An 18,152-nucleotide genomic window follows, 5' to 3' on the forward strand; every position below is an offset into this window, starting at 1 on the left:
CCACCTTCAGTCCCCTCCAGTCCCCTCCTGAGCTGGGGCTGGGACCAGCACAGGCCTCCAGTCTGGCCCTGCCTTCTGTCTCCACAGCTCAGAGGCCATGCTGCTAAGGCCGGCCATAGCGCCCTGGAGCCTTCGCCCGACATGGCCCCTGATGCATTGGGTCTGGAACCCGACGAGCCCTTTCCCTCTCGGGGCCTCTGCCCCTGCTGGGTCTTCTGCTCGGAGTGCCTTCCTCCCCGGCCTGAGGCCTGCCTGACCCACTCTCCCGGTGGGGCTCAGCGCTCGAAGCGCTCACCCCAGGTCTGCCCCCCACACCCAGACTGTGAGCCACGCGGTGGCGGAGGGGCCAGGGGTCTCTGCTGCCTTTTCAGGGCCACCTCCCAGCAGCTCGGTGCGGACCTTCCGGTGCACCCACTCCCCACTCTGTGCCTGCTCTGGCCACAAGCCCTTAGCTGCTGGGCCCCCAGACGACAGCTCCACCCCCCCACACCCCACCACTGAGAAACCGGGCCTCGCTTAGTATCCTCTGCTCCCGCCTCGCCCGGCTGAATTGCATCTGTCCCCAGAAGCACTCCAGCTCCCACCCCTTGGAATTCTATGAATCACCCAAATCTCACACACGCACACACACACACACACACACACATACACACACACACGCATGTGCGCATGTGACCCCACACACCACCCTGGGGCCCCCCACGCCTGTCCAGCTCAGGCCTGCCGGACCCCCAGCCAAGCCATGGGGCAGGGCTGAGGCCATATGCAAGGCTGAGATGACCCCTCTGGGCTCCTTAGATCAGCCGAGCTCTGGGACGGTGGCCGTCTGCCAGGGCCGGAGTGTGAGTGGCCAGTGGGGGGAACGGCGAGGGCTCTGAGGGTGGCCCAGTCTGCAGCTGCTCCCTGAACGGAAACAGGAGTTTTCAGAAAGCCCCTAGCCGTTGCCGCCCAGCCAGTCGTCGTCACCTCAAAGGCCCCATCGGGCAGCCGGCCACTTGCTAGTCCCTACTGGGCAGCCGGCCACCTGCTAGTCCCCGGGCACGGCACGGGGGCAGATGAGGCAGGTGGTGTCCGGGTGGATGCACGGCTGGCCCGGTCCGGCAGGGTGGGGATGGGGGATGGGGACAAGGGTGGAGCGGCAGGAAGTGGGGAGGGCAGGCAAGGGCTCCCCACCACAGCTCCCCAAAGCTTCTCAAAAACGGAACCAGCTCAGCGGATTCACCCTGCAGCCTCATGTTCCTGCTGACCAATCCCAGAGCTGCAGGAGGGCTGGGGCGTCTGCAGGGCTGAACGCGGGGCTGTCCAGGGTGGCTCCCCGGCCGAGTACCCCCGTCCCCGCCAGGGCAGTGGGCAGCAAGGCTGGCTGCAGCAGGAAGAGCAAGTGCCCATCAGGGCCCCCAGCCGCAGCCCCCTGCACTGTTCCCCCGGTGAAGTGCACACACAAGTAGGTCTTCCAAGTGTCCGGGTTTATTGAGGGCTTGAGGGTCTACAGGGGAGCCCCATGTGCCTGTGGGAAGGGCCTGCCATCGGCCTAGAGGGGCAGTGGCCCGGCGGGCAGCCAGGGATGGGGTCTCCAAAACCTGTGCAGAGAGACAGGGACAGAGGTGAGTGCAGGCCCCGGGAGTGGTCGGACCTCACTCAGGGTGGGGGACCCCACTCTCGGGGCTGGCTGGGCTGGGCAGGGTGAGGTGGATGGGGGGGGGTACCTGGGTTTACTTGAAAGTGTGGCTCTCTGCCCCACCGCGCCCGAAGCCTGCGGAGAAGCAGTGGGCGGGTTAGGGGTGGCCAGGGGCTGTGGAGGTCAGGGTCAGGTGGGGGCTGCGCGGAGCATACCTTTGGGGCCGAACATGGCCGCGTAGCAGGGGTGGTTGCAATAGGGCTTGCCTTCATGCTGCAGAGAGAGGCGCGTGAGGGCCTGTCACCCCTCCCCCATGCCCCGGCCTCCCTCCAGGCCCCACCTACCTCGGCGTGACCCCCCGAGGTCAGCGTCTTTCCACATTTCTCACACTTCAGGCAAGGGCGATGCCAGTCCTTCCCCAGGGAGGTCACCCGCTCAGCTGCAGAGGGACAGACATGCCCCCCCACCACCCCCGTGAGGTGAGACACTGCTCCAGGGACACGGGGCACACCCACCTGGTCGCACAGCACCTTCTCCAGCCACCTCTGCTCAAGGCCTCGCCCACGCATGCCCGGTGGCCCACCCAAGGTCTCAGCGGCACCTGTGCCCCACGGGGGGAGTGGGGCACCTCCAGTCCCCAGCCAGTCCCGCCCAACTAGCGGGGGTGGGCGCTGGTCCTGAGCGCGCCCCTGAGGGCTTGGGTGGGGCTGCAGGAGGAGGCGAGGGGGCCTCGGGTCGGGACCCAGGCGGGCTGCCGGGTTGAGCCCTCCGCCTCTGCACCAGTGACGGCGGTGGGGCCTGAGGGGCGAGGCGGGGGGACTTCCCACTTCCTCCTGCCCCTCCGCTGGGTGGGCCCCGGGGCGCGGGGCAGGAAGGCGGCGCCCGGGATCTGAGTGCGCCTGGTCTCGCGCCCGGGACGCCGGTTTCCGCGTCTGTTTCTACTTAGCGCTGGGAGGGGCGGCCAGAGCCCCGCGTTCCTTCCTACCCCTCGGGGTCCCCGCCCAGGGCGCGCGCGAGAGGAGGCTGGAGAGCGGAACCCGGAGACGGGAGACCCAGAGACGCGGAGACTCAGAGACGGGAGACCAAGCGGGACCCGGAGAGACAGCGGGGCACAGAGATGCAGGGCCGTCCGACGCAGGGGTCCCGACCCGCACTTCCAGGCGGCCGCGGGCAAGGCTGAGGCGTGGCCCCGAGGCGGTGCCCCAGGTCCCCCTGCACCCCCGGCCCACCTGAGCGGCCCCGCGGCGGGGACCCCGGGCCGCGCTTCCGCGTGGGGCGGCGCAGAGACCCACAGTTCGAGCCGGGGAGGGTGGGGGTGGAGTGCGCTCACCAAAGTACACCTCCTTGTTGCACTTGGGGCACTTGGGCATGGTGGCGCCGGGTCCGGGGCGGGTAGCGGAGCGGGAGCAGAGCGGAGCGCGGGACTGGGTGGGTCGCGCCAGGTCCTCGCCTTTCAAACACCCCGGGACCCCGCCCCTTTGGGACCCGCCCCTAGCGCCCCGCCCCCTGAGCCCTGGACTTGGACCCGGAGGCCTCGGACCCAAGCCAACAGGCCGAGAAAGGCCATCTGGTCCACGCCCGCCTTGGGGTACGACCCGGGCCTAGCCGACGACAGAGCGTGATCCGAGCAGGGCAGGAGATCCGTGGGGACTCACTGAAGGGGCGGGGCTGGAGCACCCGGAGGAGCCCCGCCCCTCGCCCTGGACTCCGGACTCGCCGGGTGCAGGATCTGGGGCAGTGGACTCCCCAAGAGCAGGAGGCAGCACCCCACCCCCAGCCCCAGATACGCCGGAGCCAGGGCGGGAACCGGTCGCCTCTAAGATGCAAAGAGGTGCAAACCAGCGTGTCCTCTTCCCCAGATGGAGGTTTGGGGACACCTGCCAGGGGAGTCTCAGCCTGGTGGCCCTCCCCCAGGAACTCCCCTCGGCCTTCATCACGCGCGGGGCCAGGAGGTCCGCCCCGCCGCGCCCCAGTCCCCCACGCCCGAGGGACATCCCGGTCTCCGCGCGCCGCACATCAGGCCCGCCCCTGGAAGTCCATCGGGCCGCAGCGGGAACGTCCCCAGGGAATTCAGGAGAGGGGACTCCGAGACGGGGCATCCCTTTCCTCCACGGGGACAGCCATCGGCTTCGGGGGCTGGGGGTTCTGTGGCGGGAAGTGGGTGCGGCGACGCCCAGGCCGGCCCAGGCCGTCTGGGAGATGCCGGGGCCGGCGGGGGAGGGGTCTTTATCTCTGCGGGAAGCGCCGAGTGCAGAGCGGTCCAAGTCGTTCGTCCAGGGAAAGCGGGAGCGGCCCCGGAGCCTCCCCCGTGCCAGGCAGAGACCGCGGACCCCACCCGCCCCAGGAATGGGGGAAGACCTAGGGGGCGGGCTCTCTCGCGGGCTGCGGGGTCCTAGGCCAGCCTCTGCGGACCAGCGGAGAGGCCTGCATCTCAAGGGGGTGGGGCCCTCGAGGGGAGGCGGCTGGCCGGCCTCCCATCTGCCCCTTAGCCCAGGCTGAGGTGGAGGCCTGGGCGGGGTCCCAGTGCTCTGTGCCCTGGAGGACTCTGCCTGGGCCAGCCCTCCTCCATCACCGTCAGCCAGGCCACCTCCCTAGCCGTCTCTCCATCCTGCCCCCTGAACATTTACCAGCGTCCTCATGTCCCCTCAACACACCCGTCTCACCAAACAAAACGTCATCTCTGCGCCTGTCCAGGCCCTGTCCCCACGGAGGGTGCTGGAGACCATCCTCTGACGGGGCCCAGGAGCTCCGGCCTCCCCACGCAGTGACGCCCTGCCCTTCCCACCCGCCGCGAGCGCCCCCCACCCCCCGAGTCTGGCACTGGGACCAGGAGCGGAAGCCGTGGCTGCCTCCACCCCGACGGTCCCCCACCAGGCCCGGGGGGGGGTGGGGGTGAGAGCTCCCAGCCTTCAAGGGTCAGGGAGGCCGCACCCCAGCCTCGGTGAGGAGGACGGCCCGCTGGACTCCACACTCCCGGCGGCGGGCCCCCCACACCGCTCTCCAGTCACTCCCACCTCCCTGGGACCCCCTCTCTGAGGCCACAGTTCTGCGCCCCCCCGGAGCTGTGCAAGCCCTGGGGTCCACAAGGCAGGAAGCCCCGGTGCCCAGCTGCCCGCTGCCCTCAGGAGGCGGCACGCCCTGCCCTGCACTGGTGGAGCCAGCCCAGTCTGCTCCGGGCCCGGAGACTCAAAACCCCCTCTGCCTGGCACAGGGGCACCTCAGCGTGGTTTCTGGAGCCGAGGCCACCAGCCCGACCTCCCCACCACCCCCACCCGGCCCTTGGTGTCTCCTTGGCCTGCGCCTGATGCCACCAGGCCAGGCCAGGAACAGGAGGTGGTCCTGGCTTCCCTCATCTCCTGGCTCCATGACCCAGAGAGCAAGGTGGGCATGAGAGAAAGCAGGAGAGTGACGGGGTGGGGGTGGGGGGCCGGGTGGACGGGGCGCACGGAGACACAGACACAGCTAGGAAATGCAGACAGGCAGAAGCAGCGAGAGGGGGGGAAGGGCCAAGACCCCTGGTGATGGAGAGGACCGGGTGGGCGGGGGGCACAGGGCAGGACACTCTGGGGGAGGTGGGCGCCTGTCACAGCAGATCCCGGGCGTCAGGCCACACGTGTTGCACGCACCACCTTGCAGATCCCTGAGAAGGCTGCCCCAAGTGGGTGTGCTGGGCAGAGGTCAACTCCACCGGGATGATGAGCTGGAGGGGGGCAGTGACCGACAGGTTGCCTGGATGCTCACGCGCGTGTCCCAGTGCCTGCCTGGGTGGGCGTATCCATCTGGGTGTCTCTGGGGGCATGTGTGCACGAGGTCCTTCTCTGAGCAGCTGCCTTCCCATGTTTCCGTCCGGCCCGCTCCCCCAGCCCACTCAGGGCTCCGGGCCAGGTGAGGCTGTGAACCAGGCTTGTCTTCCCTTCTACACACCTGGCCCCAGGGATGACCCCTCCACCCCCCACCACTGGGACTCCAAACCCGCCTGACCCTGTGGGTGGGGGGAGCTGAGAGCCCCTCCTTGAAAACCAGGGTGATGAATCTCTTCCTGGCCTTCCCCGCTGTTATTGCCATTGCCATGGTCACAGCACGGGCCCCTGTGGGGAGGATGCCAAGGGGGGCCAAGGGCCATGGGCGTTGCTCTCTGGTTGGTACATAGCACGGTTTTTCCAGACACACAGACACACACACACACACACACACACACAGACACACACACACACTGGCTGGAACCCTCCCAAAGCTTCAGTCACAGACTGACGTGCCCCTCCAAACTCCCCCAGCTCCCTGTCTGTCCTGCCCACCTGTGGGGGTGGGGACCCCTCCAGCTGCAGACCCCCCAGCAGTGGGGGACTGTGGTGGGTGGACAGATCCTTCAGCCCCCTAGACTCTCTGGCCAGGCACACCCCCATTTGAGGCTTGACTGGGTGCCCGTCAGGGCCCTGACAGCCCCTCCAGGAGCAGGCTTCTTGCTTCCATCGGCTCACCTGCCCAGGATGCACTTGTGGGGGAGTGGCAATGACCTGGCCCAAGGTCAACCAGACTCAGGACCACTGGTCCAGTTCAAGACCCAGATCTGCCTTGCCTGGCCCTCCACCCCTTTCCTTACTCTTTTGGGGCCCTAGTGGCATTTACTGCACAAACCCATGGAAGGCACAGTGAAGCACCTCGCACACCCCAAGATGCGGCCCGCCCCAGCGCCACCAGCACCATGGCCCTGCGCTCTTCTCCCGCCCAGCACTGGCTGCAGGCACGGAGGTGGGGGGGCGGGGTGCTGCGTCTGGAGTGTGAGGGCAGAGCGGCCAGGACGGCTACTTGCCCCGGGCTGCTCTGTGCCCAGAATGTCCACCCTGCCCCAAGCCAGCCTAAGGGCATCCAGGGCCCTGCGACCTGGGGGAGGTCACTGCTGCCTGGCCAAGGCCACCTCCACGCGCTCACCCTCTCTCTGCGCACTCCCACGCCCTCGCCCGCGCAAGCGCCACCCAGGCTCAGCTGGAGGCCCAGACGGGAACCCTGCCCTGCAGCAGAGTTCTGGATGGAGAGGCCGGGCCGGGGCCCCAGGGCAGGGCTTGCTTGGGCTCCAGGCGCCAGGAGAATTGGTGAAGGCAGGGCTGGGCCCTAGTGACCGCTGAGGAATCCACCAGGAGGGTTCTGCCCCTCAGGGCTGGACAGACCGCCCCCCAACGCCATACACTGTGACGCTTGCCTCTGGCCTTTTCCCTACCATTCTCGAAGCCCCCACCCAGCGCCCAGCGCCCCAGTCTCCGGGCCCCCTCCTCAGTGTGGACAGGTGTAAGGATGTCCCCTGCTGGGGCTGGAGGCCAGCAGGGCCTGTCTGGTGTTCCTGCACCCAGATGCCCTGCAGGGCCAACATGTGCTCCAGAAACGCCGCTGAGCCTGGGGCCAGAGCTGGCTTCCTGCCTCCAGAGTCCACCCCTCTCTGCCCTTCCCCCAGGCCCGGCTGAGGCTGAGTCGTGGAGACTCAGACATTCCCAGGGCCTATTTTTAACAGCTTGTCTCCCAGGACCCCTTGTCTGGCCCGAGGTCCTGCCCCGGGCGGCCCTGGGGCTGGGGAAGGGAACGGACTCCGTGCTTTCCCAGAAGGGCGCTGATCCTGTCCACCAGGCCTCCGCCGGGCCAGGGTAGGCGAAGGCCCCTCTCCTCCTCTGCTGGAAGCAGGCGCGGGATGCAGAGGGGCTGGGGTGGAGGGATGGGGGCACCTACAACCTTGAGCTCCCTCAGCCAGCCCTGCCCTCCCCCTCCCCCTCACCCCAGGCTGAGCCTGGTTCCAGGAATCTCTGTGCCCTGGAGCCAAAGCCCATGCAGAACCGCCTCGAATTCCAGCCTCATCAGTCCAGCAGCTGGGCGTGTTCATGGCCACAAACTCACCCCTGCAGCCAGCTGGGCCCTGAGAAAATGTGCTGCCCACACCTGGCCACCCCGGTCTCCCACCAGTCCTTGCCTGGCCCAGCTCCCAGGGGCCCAGAGCCGGGGTCACAGGCACTAGGTGACTTCCTGACCCTTAGCACCCAGGGGGCCACAGCCCGTGACCAGTGTGCTGGTGCTTGGAGAAAGGTCATGCTCCCTCAGCCCTAGAGAAGCTCAGCCAGGCTAGCCTAGCTGGGTGGGGTCCCCAGGGAGCCTCCAACAGCAGAGGGCTGGCACTGGTGGGTCACTGGCCCAGGGGAAGGTGGAGGGAGAGGGGCTGGGGGTCTAGGGCAGGGGATTCTGGGCCTCAGGGAAGTGGGGGCCGAGGGAGCTGCAGGCCCCACAGAGATGCCTGGAGGGCGGGGGGACCAGCTAGGGCCCAGGTCTGAAATGGGGTGCAGGGTGGGTCTTGGAGGGTCCTGGAGAGGAAGTGGGGAAGACTGGACCGGTGGGAGGTGGGGTACAGCTGGGGAGCAGGATGGCGGAGGAGGCCTGGGCGCTGTGCCCAGCCCTGGGGTTCTGGATGGAACAGAGGTGGTTAGATGGCATTTCAGGGCCGCCTCAACTGGCTGGGACCGGGCTGGAGGGGTGGGGGTGGAGGCCGGGCAGGGGGGAGGTGGAGAAGGCGCCACACCGGACTGGCCTCCCCTGCGTCTTGCAAGGGCGCCCGAGGAAACACCTGGTTTGCGGGGAGGCTTCCTGGAGCTGGTGTCACCAAGGGAGCCCCGGCAGCGCAGAGCCACCCGCGGCTCCCACCGATGACACCCAGCGACCGCGCAGAGACAGACGGTAGCGGCCCCGCCCCGATTTCCATGACAACCCCGCGGAAACAAACACGGAGGCGCGACACCCTCCGCACGCAGGAAGTGGAACGCGCCCTCCCGGGCCAGACCCCGGCAGTGGGAGGGCACTGCGTCCCTGGCAGGGCCGGGCCGATCCTCCCTCGAGGCGACCCCGGCAGCCCTCGCCCCACCCCCAGGGCGGGCCTTCACTCGAGAATAGGCCCCGCCCTTCCCCGGGTTTTGGGGAAGGGCGCGCCGCAGATCAAGTCTTCCCCACGTAGTTTCCCCTGGAGTCTCCCGGAGGAGGGGCCCCGGCTGTGCTCTCAGCAGCCCCCCACCGGCCGGACGACAGGAATTTCCCATCCGACACCGGGAGCCCTCAGCGAGGGCGGGCCTGGGGGTGCTCAGGGAAGCCTGAGTTCTCCCCCAAACGACCCCCCAACCAAGGAGCCTCGTGCTGGCGGGAGGGAGGTGGGAATGTGGAGGGTGTTGTCCCAGCCCCTCCTCCGAGCGTGCTTGCCCGAACCTCCCCTCTGCCTGGGGTGGGAACTGGGCGCCCTTGGGGTACCTGCTCCAGCCCCTCCCACCCCCAGGGCAGGCCGACCCTCCCTGCACATCCTGGCTGCGTTCCAGGCGCCGGCCAGGTACGAGGAGACGCTGCCGCCCACGCTGGGCGCCAGGACTGGCCAGGAGGAGGGCGGCTTGGCACTTGCAGACACCAGGAGCCGGCCCTCCACCCCAGGGACACGGATGGCTGCTCGAGGGACAGTGAGCCGGGCACCCAGGCTCAGCTGTGTCTGGGCCCACGTACTGGAGGGCGGGTCAGGCACGGGCCTGTGCCACGGGCCGGGGCGCTGGGAGCTGTCCCTGGGGGCACGGCACACGGGGAGCCGGCTGCCTATGGTGCTGGGGACACGGGGCCCAGAATGAGCAGGCCCGGATGATGCGCTCGGGGTGGGGGGGAGCGAGGCATCTGGGGGTGGGGTGCTGGGAGTAGGCCAGGGCAGGGGCTGAGCACCGGAGGGCGGGTCTCCGAGGGTTCTGCCCCCGCGCCCAGAGTGGAAGAGAACGGGCGCCCTCTGGTGGGCTGCCCGGGAGCCGGCAGATAAAGGGAAGGCAGACGAGGAGGAGGCCTCCTCCCAGCTGCTGAGAGTTCCCGGTTGCAAAGGCAGAGCCTGGACAGCCTGGGGAGGCCAGAGGTGACTCCATCAACACTGCAAGCCCAGATGCAGGAATGCTGTTCAGGCAGGAGCCCCTAGGCCCCTCCTTCAGACTGTCCACATTCTGTCCCTGGGCTCCCACCAATGCTGGGGCCGGCCGACCACGCTCAGCCTCACGCCCCCTAAACCCTCTGTACTTCCAGGCTCCTCCTGGGCTGAAGGCCCACCTCGTCCCTGACCACCCTTCACCGGCTTCTCCCCCTGCAGAGGACCCCTCCTCTGGTCACCTGCCCCCTCTCCCTCCACATGCCATGCCCTCTGCTCTTTCCCGAGGCTGACCTCTCCCCCTGGGTCTCTGATGGGTCGGAGGACCTGGTCACCTGCCCCCTCTCCCTCCACATGCCATGCCCTCTGCTTTTTCCCGAGGCTGACCTCTCCCTCTGGGTCTCTGATGGGTCGGAGGACCCCCTGGTTTTGGTGCCCATGTCTGGGGACCAGGACCCCACCCCCGGATGCCTCCCACCCTCCCCATGTCCAGCTAGCCTGGTCCCTCTCAGGGGCCCACCCCACCTCAGTGTCGGCACCACAGCCTAAACCAGCCCCCAAACCAGAGCCTCCCCGCCTCCCAGCCACGCCCATCACCGTTGGGAAGAGGACCCCTGGACGAAGGGACGCTATCCCGGCTTCACGTCCACGCCACAGACACAGACACAATGCGGGGGTCGTGCGATCCTCAAACCTTTCATTGACAGCAAAACCCCCGGCAGTCGAATGTGAGCCACGTGAGGGTGGCGGGCGGGCGCTTGTGAGGCAGGGTGGGAGGCGGGCAGAGGGCCCCTGGCAGGGATGTCCCTCCACCCTTGGGACACTGTGAGGGGCGTGGCTGTGGCTGTCACGGGCAGGGGGAGCATAGATAACACTGTGGGCAGGACTGGGGCAGCAGGAGGGGGAGCGTGGGGCGGCCACCTCAGAAAGACCCACCCAGGCCACAGGGACACTCAGGGACGTGTGGGCCACGAGACACAGACATGGGGACACGGGGGGCCAGGAGGACACAAAAGGGGGTGAGGGGTGGCTGGAGACACAAAGGCAGACACACCCAGAGAGACAGGGTTGGTGGGCAGGGCTCTGGAGTCAGCTCAGGGGCTTCCTCCCCAACACGCAGGCCCTGGACCCGCAGGTGCTGAGGTGGGACTGGGCAGCGGTCACTCTCCCCTCGTAGCCAAGCAGTGGGCCCCTGGCCAGGGGCCTGCGCAGACGGACCCATGCCCCGCAGAAGGGCCTGGGGGCCTAGGGCTGAACTTTGCCCTCGGGGTCCTTGTCATAGATGTAGCTGCCAACAGCTCCGGTGTTCACCCCTGTGGGGAGAGAGGCAAGGGTGGTAGGGGAGGGGTGGAGGAGGGGGCGCCCTGCGTCCCAGACCCTCCTGGCCACACTCACCCTTGGGTCCAAAAAGTATTCCGTAGCAGGGCTTGTGGCAGTAGGGCTGGCCGTCGTGCTAGGGACGAGATGTGGGGGTGAGAAGCGGGGGCCACAGGGTCCTCACTCCCCACTCCCCCTGGTGGCTTTCTCCGGGTCTCTCTGAACCCGCGAGTTCTCAAAGCCTTGGCCAGGTCGGCTCACCTGGGGGGAGCTGGAGGGGAGGGCAGCGCCGCCACGCCACGCCACGCAGCACTGCGCGCACGCGAGCCACGAGGCTGGCCACCAGGGGGCAAGGCCCACCGCCCGGCGCCCCCCTCCCCCCCCTCCCATCCCCCGGCAGCTGCGCGCCCCGCCCCCGCCGTCCAGCCAGCGCCCCTCTCACCTCCGCGTGCCCGCCTGGGGTCAGCGTCTTCCCGCAGCGCTCGCAGCGCAGGCACGGCCGGTGCCAGTCCTTGCCCAGAGACGTCACCTTCTCAGCTGGGGACGGGAGAGATGGTGAGGCCGGGCCACCCCCCCGCCCGGTGGAGACCTCCCAGGCTGCGGGTTGGCGCGCCACTCACCGAAGTAGACCCTCTTGTTGCAGCGAGGACACATGTTGGGTTCCCCGGTGAACGTGGTGACGCTGGAGGCTGGGAGGGGGAGGAGTCAGGACGGGGCACAGCAGCTCCGACGCCCACCCCCTCCCCCCGCGGTCACTCAGCCCAGCCCACCTTTGCTGGGCCCCTTCGGGGGGCCGCTGGCCTTCCGCTCCTCAGCTCGGGCCACGGGGACCTCGATGGGGCCAGTGACCTGAGGTTTCTCGGCAGAGGGCTTCTCGTAGATGTAGGAGCCGGCACCTCCGATATTCACCCCTGTGGGGTGGTAGGCACTGTAGGGGGTTGGCCAGTGGGCTCGCCCACCACCCAGCCCTCACAGCCACCCCCCAACTTCTCAGAAAAGGGTCCTCCACGGCCCACTGTGGGGTCAGGACCCCCACCCAGAGGGCACCCGTGGGCTGCAGATTTCCGGGAAAGGCACGGAGGATGCTGGTCCTTCAAGGACGGGAGGGGCCGGCACGGGGAAGGAGAGAAGGGGGCCGGGGGAATCCAAGGGTCCACAGCGTCCCGCCAGGCCAGCCCCAGGTCTCTGCTGGGCCGAGGATCGGCAATGGCCATGGTCCCCAGCGCTGGAGCAGATCACAGGCCGTGGCGCCCCACCCAGGCTCACCTTTGGGTCCGAACAGCGTGGCATAGCAGGGCTTGTGGCAGAAGGGCTTTCCGTCATGCTAGGCAGAGGGCAGGGCATGAGGGCGGGGGCCTGGTCTGGGCTCCCCGGCCCCCCTCCCTGCCCGGGGGAAGGGCTCACCTCGGCGTGGCCCCCTGGCGTCAGCGTCTTGCTGCAGTGCTCGCACCTGAGGCAGAATCTGTGCCAGTCTTTGCCCAGGGAGCTCACCTTCTCAGCTGGGGCGGGAGGGGGATCAGGGCCAGCGCCCTCCTGCCCTCCCGCGCTCAGCCGCCTGCTGCCCCCCCGTCCTCCCCGCTCCTGGGCAGCCTCTGCGCCGGGTCCCCTTCATCCCCACCCGGGAGCCACGTGGCACCCGCCTGCTCCCCCACCGCAACCACCTTCTGCTGCCCAGGGGCCCTGCTCTCCCGCTGGGTCTCAGGCACCCTCATCACCCTGGGTCACGGGCTGCAGCAGGGAACTTGGACGGGGTCCCAGCTCAAGCACCTGCTAATCCCCTCACCAGGACACCTGCCCCTCCCTCACACACATCCCCAAACCCTCCAATCAGGCCCTAATGGAGCTGGCAGAGCGCCTCCGCTGAAGGGTGGCCCCGAGCCTCCAGAACCCCTGCGGAGAGACCAGTCCCTGTCGCCGCCATGGGACACCCGTGGGACAGGACGCCTGCCTGTCTATATTTGGCTTCCTCGCCCTAAGCTCTGAGAGCAGCCCCCCCCCCACTCCTGCCTCCGGCTGCTGCTTTGGCGCTCAAGGTCTGAGACCAGCTGCTGAGGGTCACGTTGGGGCCCCTCCCTGTCCCCTGCCCCAGGCTGGGGCTGCTGGGCCACCTCCCAGTGGACGGAAGCTGGGGCTTCCCCAGGGGTGCACAGCAGGAAAAGGGCGGCGGAGAGGGCAGGAAGAAAGGCTGGAGCTGAGTTGGAATTCCTCCCAACTGGAAAGGGGCCCGGCCAGAGGCATCGGGGAGGAGGGGGGGTCAGGTGGGCTGGGCCCCTTCCACCCTGGCAGAATCTGGCCAAGCCCCAAGAAGAAGCCAAGGACCAGTGGCTCCTCTGGTCCCCCTCACAGAGGGGCCCCTGCCTGGGCCAGGCCTCCCCCAGGGCCCCAGCAGAGCAGGGAGAGAGGGCCTGGCCGGGGGCACCCCGAGCCCCAGGAGGCCTGTGGGTGCTGCTGGAGGGCAGTGAGTCCCCCTGGTGGCCCAGGTTCGGAGCCCTAAGCGCCGGCTCCCCATGGCCCTGGTGGAACCTGCTGGCCCCGGCCAGGGGCAGCACAAGCTTAGATCCCTCTGGCCACTCCACCAAGGAGGCTGGGACGCAGGCTGGCCAGGCCTCCCCCCAGGTCCATGCCAGGGCAGATGGGAGCTGGCTGAGCCCAAGGCGGGCTCGAATCCCACACCAGCCTGGCATCCTCTCCCAGTCCTCCTTCTGGCCAGTGGCGGCCGAGGCAGCTGCAGCTCAGGGCTGCCAGAACCACTGGCTGGTTCATAGGATGTGGGCACCTGGGGGTAGGGGAATGACCCTCAGACCCACTGGCCAGGTCGACGGCCACACATTACCGGCCCAAGTTGGGAAGGCAGAATCGATTGAGTCTAATGGCTCGGAAGGGAACCGGCCCTCACCCAGCTGCACGGTTGTTGGGGACACAAAGGCTCGGTGTCCCTGAGGTCACCCTGGGGTATCCTGGCCCAGGTTGCACTGTGCACACGCTTGGGGTGTAGGCTGCTGGGGTGCAGCCTGATTGGGGGTGGGAGGGTCTGGCCCCCGGCCCCTTCCTCCACCAGGGCCTCCAGACCAGGACAGAAGCCAGCCGAGTCTGAGCCGCCTTTGTTTTCTGCTGGGAGCCAGCGGCCGCCCAAGCAGGCAGAAGTGCTTTTCCGGGCTGCCCACGGGACTGTCGGCCCGGCCCTGAGCTAGCCTGACTGGGAGCAAAGCTGTGGGCAGCGGGGCTGGCAGGAGGACCCTGGCGCTGGCCCCCACCCTGAGCCTTACAGGATGAGCCCTGTCTGGGATGGGGACAGAGGGCTGGGCGGACTCCTGGGGAGGCATCCGGAAGCCCCTCGGCTTCCAGCCAGCCCAGAAGCACTCCAGGCCAAATCCGGTCCCTCCCCTCTGGGAACAGCAAACAACGTCGGTCGGCCTCCTCCGGCCTCCTCCTCCTCCTCCTGCCTGCCGGGAAGCCAAGTGGCCATCTTCAGCTCGGCCTGTCCCCAACCCAGACCCGGACCACTGCCCCTAGGATGACAACAGAAGGATCGGATCCCCTGTCTGTCCCTGTCTCTCCCTGCCCTTCTGGCCATCCTGGCTTGTGCCACCAAGTCTTTCTGTGTGGGCGTTGGTGGGAGGCTCAGTGGGCAGGGACTTTGCCGCCCTGGCAAAGTCGAGGAGAGGATCAGCCAGGATGAGGGAGAGTAGGTAAGCCAGACAACAGGGTGGGAGCGCCAGAGAGTGGGTGAGCCAGTGCTGGGGGGGTGCTGCCAACCCAGGGGGCATCCTGGCAGAGAGGACCCCCTCCTACCCAGCTACCTCCTCCTGAATGCCACTGTTCTGACCTTGAGGAAGCAGGGGGCCTGGCCACCTGGGCTCCAGCGTCCTCTCCTGCTTGTGGGGACTCGCTTGTCACCCCACCCCCGGGAAAGTCCTGGGGGAACTTGCGCCAAGGAAAGGAGCGCGCTGGGACACGCAGGAGGTAGAGGCCAAGGTCGCCCCCGCGTGGACTGAGTCCAGACAGAGCCCAGCCCTGGCCCAGCCCGGCGTGGGCAGAGGTCGGGGTGGGGGTTGGGGTCACGGGTCGAGGCCACGCCAGCCCGGCCACGTGTCCGCGGAAGGCGGGACTGGGGTCCGCGCGAAAGGGCCGAGAGGGGCAGGAGCGCGCGAGAAGCGCCCGGAGCTTGCTGCCCCGCCCGACCCCGCCCCGCTCGGCACCGCCCGGAGAACCGCGATGCGCCCCCGAACCCAGAACTCTCCCGCAAGCCCGGCCGTATTCTGGGGGGACCACGCGCCCCCGCCCACCGGGCCTCGGGCCCCTGCCCCACCCCCATCGTCCACTTCGGGGTTCGGGCGTGGCCGCCCCCAGCTTGTCGCCGCTCCGCCCTTCAGCCGCACCCGCGTGGGCAGCGCGGCGAGCCGGGTCGGGGCCGCGCATCCTGGACCGAGAAGGGCGGCGGGGTGCTGGCCGGGCCCGGGCACTCACCGAAGTACACGGTCTTGTCGCACTTGGGGCACTTGGAGGCCATGGTCGGTGCGCGCCCGTTCAGCCCGTGTCCTCCGCCCGCGCCCGTCTCCCCGCCGCCGCCGCCGCCGCCGCCGCCGCCGCCGCCGCGCCCGCCCCGCCAGCCCCGCCCGACCGGCTGTCCGTGCTCCCATTGGTCTGCGTCCGGGGCGGGGCGTCAGGAGCCCGCCCCCGGGGTCCGGGCGCCGCGGGGGCGGGGGCGCACCTGCAGGGGCGGATGGGGGGCGACGGGACCCGCCGGGCGCCCCTGGGTCGCGCGCGCGAGGTGGCCTCTACCCAGGCGCGCCCTGTCCTCGCCTGTTTCCATGGCAACGTCGGGGGAGCCAGCGGGGCCGCGGGTGGGGCTGGGAGTCCGCGGCCCCCTCGACTGGGGGCGTCCTGGCCAGCGGGGCCTCGGCCCGGAAGGGCGGCGTCGGGACAAGCAGACTGACTCCCCGACGGCGGACCGGCCCGCCCTGCCCGGTCCTGGCGCCCGGGTCCCCAAGGGAACCGTACCCCACCCTGCCGCGCGCCGCCGCCCCGCTTCCCTTTGTTGCTCGGTTTCTATAGCAACGGCCTTGCGGTGGGATAGGAGCGGGATTCCGGGCGGGCGCGCCACCGGTCCAGGCCCGGTCCCGGCCCCGCCTAACACTGTCAGTGGTGCTGAAGGCCCAGCGGGTGGAGGGCAGGGCGCCCCCCACTTCCAGAAACAGCGCGAGAGAAACTGCTGGAAGGGGGTTGGGGAGGGGGTGCCTGGCAGCGAGGGGACCCGCGGGGCTGTGCTGCAGGCTCTGAAGTTGTCCTCCCCAAGCTCTCCCACCCGAGGGAGGTAGGGAGGAGAGGAGAGGAGGGAGGAGATGTGGGGCCCCTGGAGTGCCCCTTTCGCGGGTGCTGTGGCCGGCCAAGTGGGCGGGCCCTGCCATCAGCTTCTACCCCTATCCCCACCCCCGGCTCCCGCCACGGGCATCCCTCGTCTGGACCCCACTAGCTTAGGGCCCAGGGCCTCTGACCTCCAGCCTGGTGGCACCAAAGCACCCTCCTGGAGGGCCGGGGAGCTAGGGATCTGCCAGCATTCAGGGTCTCTCCCCGGGGTCCACAGCCCTCCTGCCAACAGGGACCTACCTACCTGACTGACCACTCCCACCCTCCCCACCTGCACCTGGAGCCATGCAGGACCCGGCCCTAACCCAGGGGTCTGGGGGACCTGGAGGACGCTGGGGCCACCTCCCAAGGGCTCTGCCTCCTCATGGGCTCTCCTCTGGACCTCCATCCCCAACTGAGCCTCAAGTCTGGCAGATGGACAGACCCCCAAGCCCAGACGACTAGGCCCAGTCTGGGCAGCGGGCTCCAGCCCCCTCACCCCCTGCCCTGTGTCTTTGAGGCTCTGTGCTGGACACTGAGGTCTGCCCCCCACTCCCCATTTCCTCTGCCTGGTGGCGTCCAGCACCTCTCCTGGCCCCCGGTGCCAGCGTGTTCACAGTGGTTGGGTGAGCCAGTCTCACAGGGCAGTTTCGTGGCAGCCCTGCCGTGGCCCTGCTCCCGGCGGTGCCCCCACCCATTGCACTCACACCCTTCAGCCACTGCCATTTCCGTGAGTGAGGACAACAGCCCAGAAAGATGTGGCCCCCCTCACGCCTGACTGACCAGCCTGGCTGGCCCGCTCTCCCTCCGCACTCCGGCTCTGGCCCCAACCCAGCCAGGGCAGAGACCAGAGGGGAGGCCTCAGCGGGCCCCCCTTCTCGGACAAGGTGGCCTGCAGGTCAGTCATTCACAGCCCGCTCCTGGCTCAGGCTGGGTGTCCGGTGTCTCTGAATAATTCATGGGCCCACTGCCCCCACTTGGCACCTGTTACCACCTCCTCTGCAGCTTGGGAGCCCCCAGGGACCCCCAGGCATCAGCCTCCGTGACCCCACCCCGCCCCTGAAATTTGCAGGACTGCTGTGGAGGGCGGACTGGTTGGGCACTGGTGTCGCCCAGCTTGGAGAGTGAATGGGGGTGGAGCGAAGGGATGGCCCTGGGCCCTGGCCAGATGCCCTGGAGCCAGGGAGGGGAGAGTGGGGCGGCGCAGGTACCCTGCCTGCCAGCTGCAGTGCCTGGGCTGATGCACTAGGGCTGTTCTGGGCCTGGCGGGAAGGGGCACGGATGGCCGCACACAGAGCAGCATCACCTGCGTCTGAGGCCACTGAGGGCTAGAGACGGGGGCAGGCGCAGGCCGGGCCAGCTCCTGGTGAGCAGGCCGTGGGGCTGGGTGAGGACAGCAGGGCCCGCGGGAAGCAGGCAGGGCCCCGAGGTGGCCAGGCCAGGTGGCCAGGTGTTAAGGCAGGTCCCTCCCCTAGGGCCGCAGTGCTGGCAAATGGCACGCAGGAGCCCAGTCTCGCTTTCCAGCAAGGCCCCCAGGGCTGCGCCCAGCGGTGGGCGGTGGGAGGTCCCAAGCAGGGCAGGCGTCCGGGCTGAGTCCCTTGTGGGGACTCTTGTCCCCCTGAGATGGCCCTGGCCCTGGGGGTTGGGGGGGGGATGGCTACAGCCCCCTGCCAGGCCCACGAGAACAGGCCAAAGCTGGCAAACACTCCTGGGCACCCAAGACCTTGCTCCCCCCAGCCCATACCCACCTCCCACCCCGCTGCTAAGGCCCGGCTCAGACCTCCCGGGCAGCCGAGAGGCGGACACGCAGCCCAGGCCCTGCCCAGCACAGTGCTGGGGTGGGGGCGGGGGACCCCGGCTCCTGGCTCTCCGCAGGGCCTGCCTGTCCTTGGGACAGAGATCTCGACCAGCCTGGGGGGAGGGCCAGGTTCGGGGGAAGGGAAGTCAGTCCCCGGGCCTGGGGAG

At 69.0% G+C, this 18,152-nt stretch overlaps 2 protein-coding genes across 3 annotated transcripts; both read right to left on the reverse strand.

The window, feature by feature from the left end:
- Positions 1–1,445: 1,445 nt before the first annotated feature.
- CRIP1 (cysteine rich protein 1) lies at positions 1,446–3,103 on the reverse strand. The gene is made up of 5 exons (XM_082449946.1): positions 2,949–3,103; positions 1,963–2,057; positions 1,834–1,891; positions 1,707–1,753; positions 1,446–1,580 (listed from the first exon to the last, which is right to left on the reverse strand). The coding sequence occupies exons 1-4, from the start codon at positions 2,986–2,988 to the stop codon at positions 1,713–1,715; spliced, it is 234 nt and encodes a 77-aa protein (XP_082306072.1). The 5' UTR covers positions 2,989–3,103; the 3' UTR covers positions 1,446–1,580; positions 1,707–1,712.
- A 7,098-nt stretch (positions 3,104–10,201) lies between these two features.
- Positions 10,202–15,457, reverse strand: CRIP2 (cysteine rich protein 2). 2 transcript variants are annotated; one of them, XM_082450597.1, is made up of 8 exons: positions 15,309–15,457; positions 12,246–12,340; positions 12,108–12,165; positions 11,612–11,752; positions 11,462–11,530; positions 11,284–11,378; positions 10,920–10,977; positions 10,202–10,837 (listed from the first exon to the last, which is right to left on the reverse strand). In XM_082450597.1, exons 1-8 carry the CDS (start codon positions 15,349–15,351, stop codon positions 10,770–10,772), a joined length of 627 nt encoding a protein of 208 aa, XP_082306723.1. In that variant the 5' UTR covers positions 15,352–15,457; the 3' UTR covers positions 10,202–10,769. The 2 variants fall into 2 exon arrangements, with proteins under 2 accessions (XP_082306723.1, XP_082306722.1); XM_082450596.1 differs by having other exon boundaries at positions 12,246–12,291; positions 15,309–15,446.
- Positions 15,458–18,152: the final 2,695 nt, after the last annotated feature.

The sequence above is a fragment of the Balaenoptera physalus genome (genome assembly GCF_965194825.1).
Source record: "Balaenoptera physalus genome assembly, chromosome: 2".
Classification (NCBI taxonomy): domain Eukaryota; kingdom Metazoa; phylum Chordata; class Mammalia; order Artiodactyla; family Balaenopteridae; genus Balaenoptera; species Balaenoptera physalus.